Source organism: Alosa pseudoharengus, unplaced genomic scaffold, assembly GCF_046254945.1.
Source record: "Alosa pseudoharengus isolate Yale_2024_CS ecotype anadromous, Long Island Sound unplaced genomic scaffold, YU_APseudo_1.1 YU_APseudo_1.1_scf_14, whole genome shotgun sequence".
Taxonomy (NCBI): Eukaryota; Metazoa; Chordata; class Actinopteri; order Clupeiformes; family Clupeidae; genus Alosa; species Alosa pseudoharengus.
The window spans coordinates 37568065-37580171 of NW_027468609.1; the positions used below are offsets into that span (position 1 = coordinate 37568065).

Sequence of the window (12107 nt, forward strand, 5' to 3'; positions counted from 1 at the left end):
TTAATGACAGATAACTTAAACGACTGTGGTACATGGCCTGATAGCAGTGAGTTATTTATAATCTGGAGCAAAGCATTATCCAACAAAGGAAGAGCAGTCTTCAGAAGATGAGTAGGAATAGGATCTAGTAGACTAGTTGTAGATTTTGATGAAGAGATTGTGGAAGTGAGGTCTAATATGTCAATAGGTGTAAATGAATTCAACGTTGTTCGTCTCATCTGTGATTCAATTATGTTTTCGCTACCGTTCAGCAATGGAGTATAAATATTTGGTGAGACTGACTGGATATTAATCTTATCTCTAATTGTTTCAATTTTGTCATTGAAAAAGTTCATGAAGTCATTACTGTTTAGGCAAATAGGGATAGATTCGGTTACTTCGGTGTGGTTCTTCGTCAGGCGGGAGATTGTGGTAAAGAGAAATTTTGTATTGTTTTTGTTTTCTTCGATCAGCGAGGAGTAGTAAGTTGACTTGGCTTCGTTGAGTGCTTTTTTGTAGGTGATAAGGCTATCTTTCCATGCTTGGCGAAAAACTTCCAATTTAGTGGTACGCCATTTTTGTTCAAGTTTACGCGCTGTTCGTTTGAGTGTTTTTGTCTGTGTGGTATACCATGGAGCACGCCTTACTTGTTTTCTCATTCTCTTTTTGAGTGGTGCTACTGAATCAAGGGTTGAGCGTAATGAGTTCATCACATTATCAGTTAACAAGTCGACCTCGGCTGGATTAAGGAATGGGCCTTCTGATAGGCCTACCACATGAGTCCGGAATGGGGCAAGCGTAAGCGAAATCTTTTCTAGAAAGTCTGCATTAGTTTTTTCAGATAAGCCGCGGCTGTAGTATTCAGCTAAATTGGGTACTGCATGTTGTAATGTCATTGTAAAAGTAATTAGATGGTGGTCAGTTAAGGTCGGGTATTGTGGCAAGATTGTTAACTGCTCTATGTTTATGCCGTATGATAAGACTAGATCAATAGTATGGTTATGTCGGTGCGTGGGCGAATTAACATTTTGGCAGAACCCGACATGGTCAATTAGGGATTGAAATGCAATTGTGAGACAATCGTGCACATTATCCATATGAATATTAAAATCACCCAATATAAGTATTTTTTCTGTTTGGATAGTTAAAGTAGAAAGGAAATCAGAAAATTCCTCTAAGAAATCAGTGTAGGGGCCAGGGGGTCTGTACAATGTGACCACAGTTACAGGCTGATCAGTTTTCCAGTCTGGCGGTAAAAAATTGAGGACTAGAACTTCAAAAGATTTAAACTTGTGTGTGAGCTTGGGAGATGTGAGAAGACTAGATAGATAGATTGTAGCTACTCCACCTCCCCTGCCAGTGTGGCGTGGTACATGATAATTCAAATGGGAGGGAGGTGTAGACTCATTTAATGGAAGGTATTCATCTGGTTTAAGCCAGGTTTCAGTAAGACACATAACATCTATATGATTGTCAGTAATAATTTCATTAACCAAGGCAGTTTTACTTGACAGTGATCGAATATTAAGTAAAGCAAGTGTAAGTTGCGTTTTTGGAGGAATTTGCTTCACCGAAGAAGTTTTTATCGTAATAAGATTGCTACGAATAATTCCCCTAGTGGGTCGAGTAAGAGTTGACAGTCTTGGTACAGACACGCTCTCTATTTGGCCTTGTGTGCCCTGTATACCTGGGTGACTGTTAGGACGGCAGAGATCTGTGTAAGACCTTATCTCTGCTTCCTGGATCTCTGGTTCGTCAGGAACTAGCCTCGGTTAAGTGACGGTCTATGTTCCTTGAAAGGAGGGCAGTACCCTCCCATGTGGGATGGATACCGTCTCTTTTCAACAGTCCAGGTTTCCCCCAGAAGGAGCTAAAGTTATCTATGAAGCCCACATTGTTATTGGCACACCACTTTGACAGCCATCGGTTGAGGTCCGAAATTCTGCTGAGCATTTCATCACCTCTTTTAATGGGTATGGGTCCAGAGAAAGTTACAGAGTCAGACATCTGTTGCGCGAACCTGCACACGGAGATAAAGTTTTGTATGGTGATCTCCGATTGACGCAATCGGACGTCATTAGTGCCAGTGTGGATAACTATTTTCGAGTATTTACGATTAGCTTTAGCCAGCACTTTCAAATTTGATTCGATGTCGTTAGCTCTGGCCCCAGATATCGATTTTACTATGGCCGATGGAGTCGCTAGCATCACGTTTCGTATAGTAGAAGCGCCAATGACCAGAGTAGCAGGTTTCTCGGTTTCTCTAGCTAAGGGGGAGAATCTATTAGAAACATGAATAGGTTGGTGGTTAGCAGTGGGCTTCCTTCGTTTGGATTTAGATCCAGGCGAAACAGGCCCAACGGGCTGCTTTCGCTTGGGTCTGGCTCCCCTAACAGTCACCCAAGAGCTATCCCCTTGCTGCGAGGGGGCTGTCATGGTTGCGCTAACTGTGCAGTCGGCTGGTGCATCCACACAATTTACCAAAGGTTCTGCCACTAGCTGTTTGCTAATCTGATCCAGTGTGTGGATACGATTCTCTAGTTCACCTATCCTCGCCTCCAAGTTAGCTATTAGTCTGCATTTTTTACAAGTAGCATGTCCACTAAAGGAGGCTGAAGAGTTAGCTAGCATGTGACACGCCGGGCAACGGAGAGAATTGGAAATAGGAGAGGCAGGGGCAGCAGAGGACCCTGCCATCGTCCTTAAGATAGATTAGACAAGTGAATTATATTTAGACAAGTGAATTGGCTACACGAGTGGTTAAGAGTGGAGTTTTTACGTAAATAAAACCTAGGTGTAGTCTAATTTAAGTGGATTACGTGGAAAGAAAACAGGAGCAAGCTAGCGTGAGAGCAGCCACTCTGACACTACAAACAGGAAATGACGCGATTCGCTTACCGTAATCCCTAGTCAGTGATCAAGCAGTATTGATCTCAAATCAAAAGCGATAGTATGTTCTCTCCGCTCCTAGTATGTTCTCTTCTCTCAGACTTATAGACTATACTACTTAAACGGCACCGAAAATCAAAAAATACAGTGGAAACTAGATGGCAGAAGTGTGTAGGCCAATCTGCCCAGCAGCTTTTTCTACTTTGTCACCTACAGAGTTTGACAGGTACGATCTTTCAAAACGCCATGTTATTTCCCATAGACATTTGAGGACCGAAGGTTGGATGGATACGGAAGTTAGGAGGCGGGACTTATTCTGGAGAGGTCTATACAATACACATTTTCACCATGTGAATGTGACTGGCCAATATGTAGGATTGACAGTGGCTCAGTGGGATAATGCCTTGTACTGGTGATCCTTAGGTTGAGAGTTCAAATCCCACTTGAAGCATTAGTGTTTGAATACTCTTGGGTTGTGGAGGTTAGCATACTAGAATAGAATGCTATTGGGTTGTGGAGGTTAGCACACTATAACATTACAGCTACTTGACAATGTGGACTTGTAGTGCAAGGAAAGTATAACTGTATAGGCTGTTTATCCTATTGACTCTGACACAGAACCCACCCCCCCTTCACCTACCACCACAATTCAATTATGTGGGAAACACTGCCTTCCATTATCAAACCCTTCATCTTATCCACGACAAATAAATAGTCTGGTAGAATCAAGTGTTGTTAGAATACTTTTGGGTTGTAGAGATTAGCACACTAGAATAGAGTACTGTTAGAATACTGTTGGGTTGTGGTGGTTAGCATACTACAATAGAGTATTGTTAGAATACTGTTGGTGAAAAGACTCCCTAAGTTTATATATATGTATATTATTATTATTATATTGTTTCTCATTTTCGAATGTACACTTAAATCTGCACAAAGTCCTTGAGGTGAAAGTGCTGTGGAGAAATTGCAGGATTGTTTGGCTCTGCCACCTAACCACGCCCAGTTTACCTGCTGGGAAACCCTGTAGCTCCGGAGCAGGGGCTCAGACCAGGATACATTGTTTGCTCGCCCTCAGTTCACTCTTTTGTTCATCTCAACCCAGCACTCCAGTGTGTCCTGCTTTGTGTGCGTCTTTGAGTTAACGTAAGTCATCGCTTTAATGATCCTCACTATGACTTTTGTGATGTTTATCTGTTTATAGAGTAGCTCTGCCGTCATGTGTAAATGACCCCCCCCCCTTCACCTACCACCACAACAATTCAATTCATTGGGAAACACTGCCTTCCATTATCAGACCCTTCATCTTATCCACGACAAATGCATAGTCCTGTAGAATAGAGTATTGTTAGAATAATATTGGGTTGTAGAGATTAGCACACTAGAATAGAGTATTGTTGGAATACTATTGGGTTGTTGCACACTAGAATACAGTACTGTTACAATACTGTTGGGTTGTGGAGGTTAGCACACTATAACGTTACAGCACAGGGTAATCCTAATTTTATGGATCGAAATTTATTCCAATCCAACTCAAAAGTTTTGAACAACACAAAGTGAAGGTTTTATACAGATCAAAACCAAGAATAGATTATGTGATCTAATCCAATTTGGGGATCCTTGTTTCCCTTTTCACCTTGTTTCCCATTTTCAAGATTTGATCCAATCTGATAGCCGAAATCCAGTAACTGAAATCCGATAACCGAAATCCGATCACGTTTCTTTTGAACAATTGGGCCCAAACAATCAAAGCATATGTAAAACTAAAAAGCTATGCTACCTCATGTTCGTTTTGCTCGGACCCCGTTAATCACCGTTTGCGGTTATATTTGTTCTTAAGTTTTATTATTATTCCCGTCTCCCTAATTTTTTGTCAGCTCTAGCGCCTAGGCCCTTTGAGACAGAGACACTGTTCCAACTTTAAAACGTCCGGTCAGTAACGGTGTAAGTTGCTCGCGAAGATGACGTCAGATGGGCCATATTGGATTGAACAGAAAGCGAAACTAAATTTTCACAGGTCACAAATTTGGTCCGAACGCCACGAAACTTGACGTACATTATCCTTGGACCAAGCCTCACAAAAGTTACCAGAAGGATTTTTGATTTTATAAAGCGTTTGCCCTCACTGTTAATCACTCATTGAAGAGGGAACTATGATAAAAAGATTGTTTTCCTAAAAGCATGGAGTTGACGAAAGAATAAGCAGGAAATGTCACGTTAATGTTAAATAGCCTACATCTGAACGCTAGGTGGCAACGTTGTATTACATTTCACTAAATGCGGTGGAATTATGAGTCATGTTGTAGTGGTCAACATAAATGTGCCCCTTCTGTTATTAGAATGCTAAGCGGAGATTTAACATCATTCATTTCTTGTGTGGCTAGAAGTTAGCTAGCTATGTCATAGGGAGGAGATGTTGCTGTATGGGATTTATGTTGCTTAGCGTAATGCCATGGTCATTTGATATGAGATGCTTGTACTCGTAACTTCGTCACTCGTAACTTTAGGACTCCTATTTTTTTTACTAAGAGTAATTCAGGAAGAATTTTAGCCCTAAAAGTAGCACCTGAGTCTGTGACAGCCTAAAAGAAGTCGCGAGGACTCCTAACTCACTAAGACCGATTCACAAACAGTTTTTTGTGGTGGCATTTCACGTTGCGATGTTTTGAAATGCGTCTACAGGAGCTTCCAATCGCGAGGGAACCATGTTGCATTGTAGGCATAACTAAGGGATGCAGTAACACCACCAACAACAACCAAAACTAGCCTACTCATTGTCAACATGTACATTAAATGTAACGTTTCATTGTGAATCAAATTAAAATGTCTTTGCAAACGTAGGCATATGGTGATAAGTATAGAAAGGAGATGAAATATACAGAGACAAGAAATATAGTGCAATGTAGACAGTAGTATACAGTTGATTTACAGAAGGTGGTTTAGAGTAATATGAAGTATTCCTTTATTCTGAGATACAGATGCTCTCAAAACAATCCCAGGCTCTCAAAATAATCCCAAACAGACATAAGGTCTTTATAGAGCAAATCCATATAGATTATTTGTCATATAAACCAGTAAAACACAATTAGGGGATGGAATATATAACATTCACACTCATAGCTCATTTTAAAAAAATAATAAATCAGTGAATAAGTCATATTTCATAATTTCAATTCTTCTGTAAGTTACCTGATAGCCCAGTTTGAGAGGCGCAAGACACGTGACATTATTTATTTTTGCAGCCAATCACTGCTGTCGTTCTATTTTATTGATTTGATCTTAGTCATAGAAGCTAAATTCAAAGGCAGGCCACACTCTTTGAGATATTGCCACTGCTCCAACACTGAAAGGCACTGTTAGAATGCTTGGATCAAGCCAGGTTCAGCATAGCGTATGCCACTGTCTGCTCACGTTGCTGACCGGACCAGGGCAAGCACACTTTCGCAGTTCCCGCCGGAAATGCAGTTTAGTTTTTATACATTTATTTGATTAACTGGCTAGACTAGGCTACAAGGTGATCAAGCACACTGAAATGTTTTCTGTTCATTGTATCACATTTCATTTTCAGTTGTCAAAAGTTATGGGGGTAAAATTAGTGATAATCCCCAGTTCAGAAAATCATGCTTACGTTTACGTTCACCCTCCAAAAAAGACGCACTCAGTCAGCACTCAGTAAACGTAGCATGCCTATGAAAAGGCTTTGCAGTAGGAATGTCCAATGGTCAATCTATTGCTTCAATTTGTGTTTTATGTGACGTGCCAATACTGGGTTCATGCCGTTTTGCGCAAGTTTAAAATGTTTAGCGACTGCGTAATTTGTCAGCTATGATGAAATTCGTTCAATAACTTCCACTGTTCATGCCATGAACGAAACATGCCTGTAATAAGGCTTTGCAGTTGTCCAATATGGTCAATCTGTTTTCTTAATTGTGTATAATGTGATGTGCCAAAGCTACATTCATGCATTGTTTTGTTCCGGTTGAAAATGTTAGTTGAAAATGAGTAATTTGTCAGCTGTGATCAAATGCCTTCAATAAATTCCACTTTTATGTCATAAATATAACATGCCTATGATTCATATACAGTGGGGAGAATAAGTATTTGAACCCATGCTAAAGTTGACTAAAAAGAGGAATATAAAATAATCTGTTAGAAATTGATCTTAATGCCTTAATTAAAAAAAAAGATTAAAAATCCAACCCGAACACCAATTTTAGTGAATGAAGAATGTATCGTAAATAAATAAATGTTCTTCCTTAAAATACAGGGGTAATAAGTATTTGACCCCTATGTTAAATTCCTATGGAGGCAGGCAGATTTTTTTATTTTGAAAGGCCACTTATTTTATGGATCCAGGATACTATGCATCCTGATAAAGTTCCCTTGGCCTTTGGAATTAAAATATCCCTACATCACCACATACCCTTCACCATACCTAGAGATTGGCATGGTGTGTTTTTTTTTTTTTTGTTAAGTCTGTTAGCTGGTTTGATGTTCATTGAGTTCAATGCAAATTGAACCAGCTAATAGGCTAACTGAAAAATACATCATGCAAATTAATTCCAAAGGCCAAGGGGACTTTATCAGGATGCATAGTATCCTGAATCCATGAAATAAGTGGCCTTTAAAAATAAAAAATCTGCCTGCCTCTATGGGAATTTAACATAGGAGTCAAATACTTATTACCCCTGTATTTTAAGGAAGAACATTTATTTATTTATTTACGATACATTCTTCATTCACTAAAATCGGTGTTCTTAAAGGGTGGGTTTTTACTCATTTTTTTTTTATTTAGGCATTAAGATCAATTTCTAACAGATCATTTTATATTCCTCTTTTTAATCAACTTTAGCATGGGTTCAAATACTTATTCTCCCCACTGTATAGTGTATCTAATCTAGGCCTCTCTTATGTTCAAACGAATTCGCTTTGCCCACCTGTTTTTTTTCTGCTGTGCCCACCCATTTGAATATTTCTATGCCACTGTTTTAGATCCCAACGCAAATTGACCAAGAAGAGCCAAATGTCTGTCTACTGCGTTTAAGATCATTGAGTCTTTCATCTGAACTGCTCCCTGCTTCTCTTCAATTTCCCTTCCAAATGACTTTTTATTGTCCAAAGACGCAATCGCAAGAATCCAACATTCTAACCATCGACACATACTGCACTATAATGCAAAGGAACTTCACTTGCATTTATAGGGTACTAAAAATGTGCGCAACAGCTAACCAAAGTGCAGTCGGTTCTCCCGCCATGGTTTTGAAAATCACACACCTGCTGCATCTGAAGGCGCACGCATAAGGCCTAAGACTGTCACTCTACATGCCCCCTGTTGCACGTCATGTTTTAATTTGCTAGCTGGTCCTGCCTCCAAAATGCCGGATCATGTGAACAGATCAGCAGGCCGGCAAATTTTCACCTTGTTTTCAGACACACAATGCAGCAAAAAACCTGTCTCTTCCTGCAAATTTTGCGTGATCTCTGTGTGAAAAGGGCTTCAGTCATCAAGTTGCAGCATTTTCAGTGACCAGCAAGCTATGCTAAGTCTGAAGATGTGAACTAGCTAGCTGGATCATTAGCCAGTAAAGTTAACCAACGATCTGATAAGCCAACAGTCAGTAAAAGTGCATATAATTTGCAATATATATCTATATATAAAAAACACAAAACAATTTTGCCGATAGACAAAAAATGCCAGTGTGACTGACTAGGCCTAGTTTTTAACTATAGGGTAGTTTTCAATTGCCTCCGCTCAAGTTGACTGCATTAGCAAAGTAATGCTTGTGGTCTGTACAGACCCCTTTGTTTAAACTTTACGGTGTCCAATTTGTATGGAAATCCTAAATGTTACTCTCTGTCTCTCTCTGTCTTGCTAAGTTCTCAGGGCCCATCCACTGGCTCTCTGGTGGTGTACTGTGCATGGTTCTGTGAATGTCTAACGTGTAAGCAGTTTGCGGCGAATTGGGAAACTTTTGCAAATTATAAATGACTTATCACGGTTCACGTCTGCATGTTGAACCTTAAAGGCCGTATCATTCGGTTTAATAATTTACCATGTACCATTGCATCCCTAGTCTGCTACTTAAAGCTGCAGTTGGCAAGATTTTTTTGATCATATTCACTGAAACCGACACTATGCTTCGACAGAACAACATAAATCAGCCAGTTTTAGAAAGAAAAAAAACACACTTCTACCTCCACTTAGAGCCTGTTATTTGTTTTGCAAAAATCCACAGCTCCCGGTTCTTCTGGTCCAATCAGAGCAGGGCTGTGTGAGATCTGACTGTCAATCACAGCCTGGTGCAGTCTGGTGCGCACTGATGAGCACAAACTCGATGAGAGGGTGCTCGGTGGTAGTGGGGGAGGGGCATGACAGTTGCAAACATTCAAAATTTTGACTAAGTTCCCTCAATCTGTCAGACTTGCCAACTGCAGCTTTAATATGTTTATGTGGGAACTCAAATTTGAAACATGTTCCGTGTGCAAAAAAGCCTTCTGTTGATTACTGTTTAAGGCTACATTTGGTACTCATTTGTATTGAACCTAACGTCATGTACTGTACCTTAAGGGATAGATATGAATACATGTACCTTAACACTCCTAGCACTGACTGCATTTTAGTTGCTGATTACAGACCCAAGGGGTTTTTGAGACCTTAAAGAATGTGTTCTCAACATTTTTTCTGTGACATTAGGCCACCTAGCATTATTACAAAAAACTCTGAATCAGCATATCTAAAGGAGTGGTTGAGTAACAGGCCTTTCCATGGTCTCTTACCTCTCCATGTGGACCTTAATATATGGTATGATGACAGGAAATAAGTCATCAAATCATTGACTGTATTTTCTTTTCCTCGCAGAGTCCTTCGGGAAAAAACTAGTCTAGCAGTAACATCCAAAGGCCGTTTTGGCACAGAGGATGAGAAGGGATTAGTAGGTTCATCCTCAAGACGTAGATCTACGCCCCGTAGCCTGGTTTCTGTAACATTGGGAGGCAGTGAGTCCATCATGGTGCAGGCTCTTCGTTTAGAGGAGCAACAAAGAGCTAAAGAAGAGAAGAGGTAAAACGCTGTTCAGTTTAGTTAAATATTTCATTTTAATCCCTAAAATATTATCATTTAAGTGTGCTCTACTGTATGGTTTACCTGTTTTGCAAATAATTTGAGTAAATCCTGATGGGTTAAAAGTAAGCCATATTATCATAATTGCATTGTTTCCCTTTACACACTGTACTCTTCATCATAGGCAGCGAGAACAGGAGAAGAGAGAGGTAGAGGAGGCATCAGCGAAGAAGGTGGTGGAGTGGGAGCAAAATCTTCTATCTCAGGCAGCTCCATGGCCAGTTGATACACTGTGGGAGCTTCCTGCTATTGGCCACTTTCTTTGCCTTGCCCAGACAGCACTCAACCTTCCTGAGATCATCTTTTTTGAGCTGGAACGTTGCTTGCTCATGCCACGCTGTAGCTCTTTCTTGGCCAAGATCATGACCTCATTGCTTTCTCAGCCCTACCGTAGGTCTACTATCCACCGCAGGCCGCCCCTCACTTATCGCCGCTGGGAAGCTGAGTTGCGTCAGCGAGTGCTTGGCTGGTACCACTCCATTGGGCAAGCAGAGAATCAGGCCGCCCGTGCTGAGCAGTTGGGACTCTGCAACCAGTTTTTCCAGACACTTGGTGAGACAAGTCCTCTTGAGGAGGCAGCCTTCCATCTGCTGCCATTCTACCAGCGTGTATGGCTCCTGAAGGGGCTCTGTGATAATATCTATGAGACACAGAAGGAGGTACAAGATGCTGTGTTGGGACAACCCATTCATGAGTGCAGGGAGTCCATCCTTGGATATGACAGCCAGGAAAATGCCTATATTCACTTTCCACATTTCTGCGGAGCTGACTTGCGGATCTACTGCCAGAGCCCCTGCACAGCTCCTGATGTACCCCCAAACCTGATCTGTGTGAGGAAGGTAAACAGTAACAGACCAGCCAAAACATCTTTGCCATTTGATGACATGATGGTAAGCTCTGCATCTGAAGAAAAGTGTGACTATGAAAAGCAAAGAGGAGCTTGCCGAGATGAAGTTAATTGTGTAGGAAAATGCAAGGTTGAGGCTGAGCAGAAGAGACACAGTGCCTTCTTGTTTAGCTGCAGAACAGACACTTGTGTGTCTTGGGCTACCAAAGAGGAGCCAGGGGGTGTGGTGAACAGACTTCAGCTGACACGGGATGTAGAGCCCTCTTCTGAAAGTGAGCCTCAGCTCCAGGAGGGAAACTGCTGCTTCAAAGGGAAGTCCTCATCAAACTTCTCAACCACAGAGTTCCAGGAGGGGTTAATAAAACCTGGAAATGTGTGTTCTCAGGCAAACTTACTCCTTGTGAGAGGCCAAGACCCTTGCTCTGAATGTTCCAGAACTGCAGAGATGAAGTCAGAGTATACTTCCTGCAGTTGTTCTAAGATCCAACTTGCTTCCCAAACCTCCAGGCTTCATGAGCAGGCAAACCAGCAGCAAATGCACACTAAAAAAAAAAGAAAGAAAAAGACAATCACGGAACTGAGGACCAAAGGTTGTCGAGGCAAAACAGGTTCAGTGAGGATTGGACAGGTCATAGCAGCCAAGAGTACACTGCGAAAAGCAGCCTGCACTATTAAGAAGAAGGACAAGAGGAAAAAGAGAAAGCTAGGTAAGCAGGATAGAGTACCTATTCTCTGCAAGCCAACTTCCCTCAGTAGTTAACTACTTGGTTTGAAGAGTGTGCAAAAGTTAATTAACAGTAAATCAATATAAAATATTTGAAAATAGTTTTCAATTTTTGCTGAACCAATGTTGGCAGAAATTGATTCAGTGGTTTATTACACTACTCAGAATGCTGAATGGGCCTTCTGAACATCAGATATTTTTCAAGGTCCGATATTGAGCCCTGCTAAAAATGAACAAACTGTGCCATTGTCAACAAGTTTTGTGCTTCTAATTTGACATCTTTCATATCATTCAACATGTAGTCCATTCAGTTATCGTAGCAAAACTTCATTGAAATGTCCAACTAATTGTATATCAATGTCCAGGGGAAGCCTCCACCAAGAAAATCATATTTGCTGCTTGTTCATTGGGTTTTTTGTTTGCAGGATTACACCAAAACTCCAGGCCTGATTTTCATGAAATCAGGTGTGAATATGTAACATATAACAAGGTCGAACCCAGACCCCCGGACCATGACTTTTAATTTGATAGGATTGAATCATTGCAGTTCT

General features: G+C 40.9%; 2 protein-coding genes across 3 annotated transcripts in view; one reads left to right on the forward strand and one right to left on the reverse strand.

Moving 5' to 3' along the window:
• The window catches only part of brd10 (bromodomain containing 10), a 55581-nt gene that overhangs the window by 18428 nt on the left and 25046 nt on the right, over positions 1-12107 (forward strand). For both annotated transcript variants that reach the window (XM_076284889.1, XM_076284890.1), the window contains exons 2-3: positions 9725-9925; positions 10110-11539. In XM_076284889.1, coding sequence (XP_076141004.1) covers positions 9725-9925; positions 10110-11539 — 1631 coding nt within the window. The remainder of the gene's footprint in view (positions 1-9724; positions 9926-10109; positions 11540-12107) is intronic.
• On the reverse strand, positions 1187-2878 carry LOC143122595 (uncharacterized). The gene has a single exon (XM_076283386.1). It carries the CDS (start codon positions 2674-2676, stop codon positions 1735-1737), a length of 942 nt encoding a protein of 313 aa, XP_076139501.1. The 5' UTR covers positions 2677-2878; the 3' UTR covers positions 1187-1734.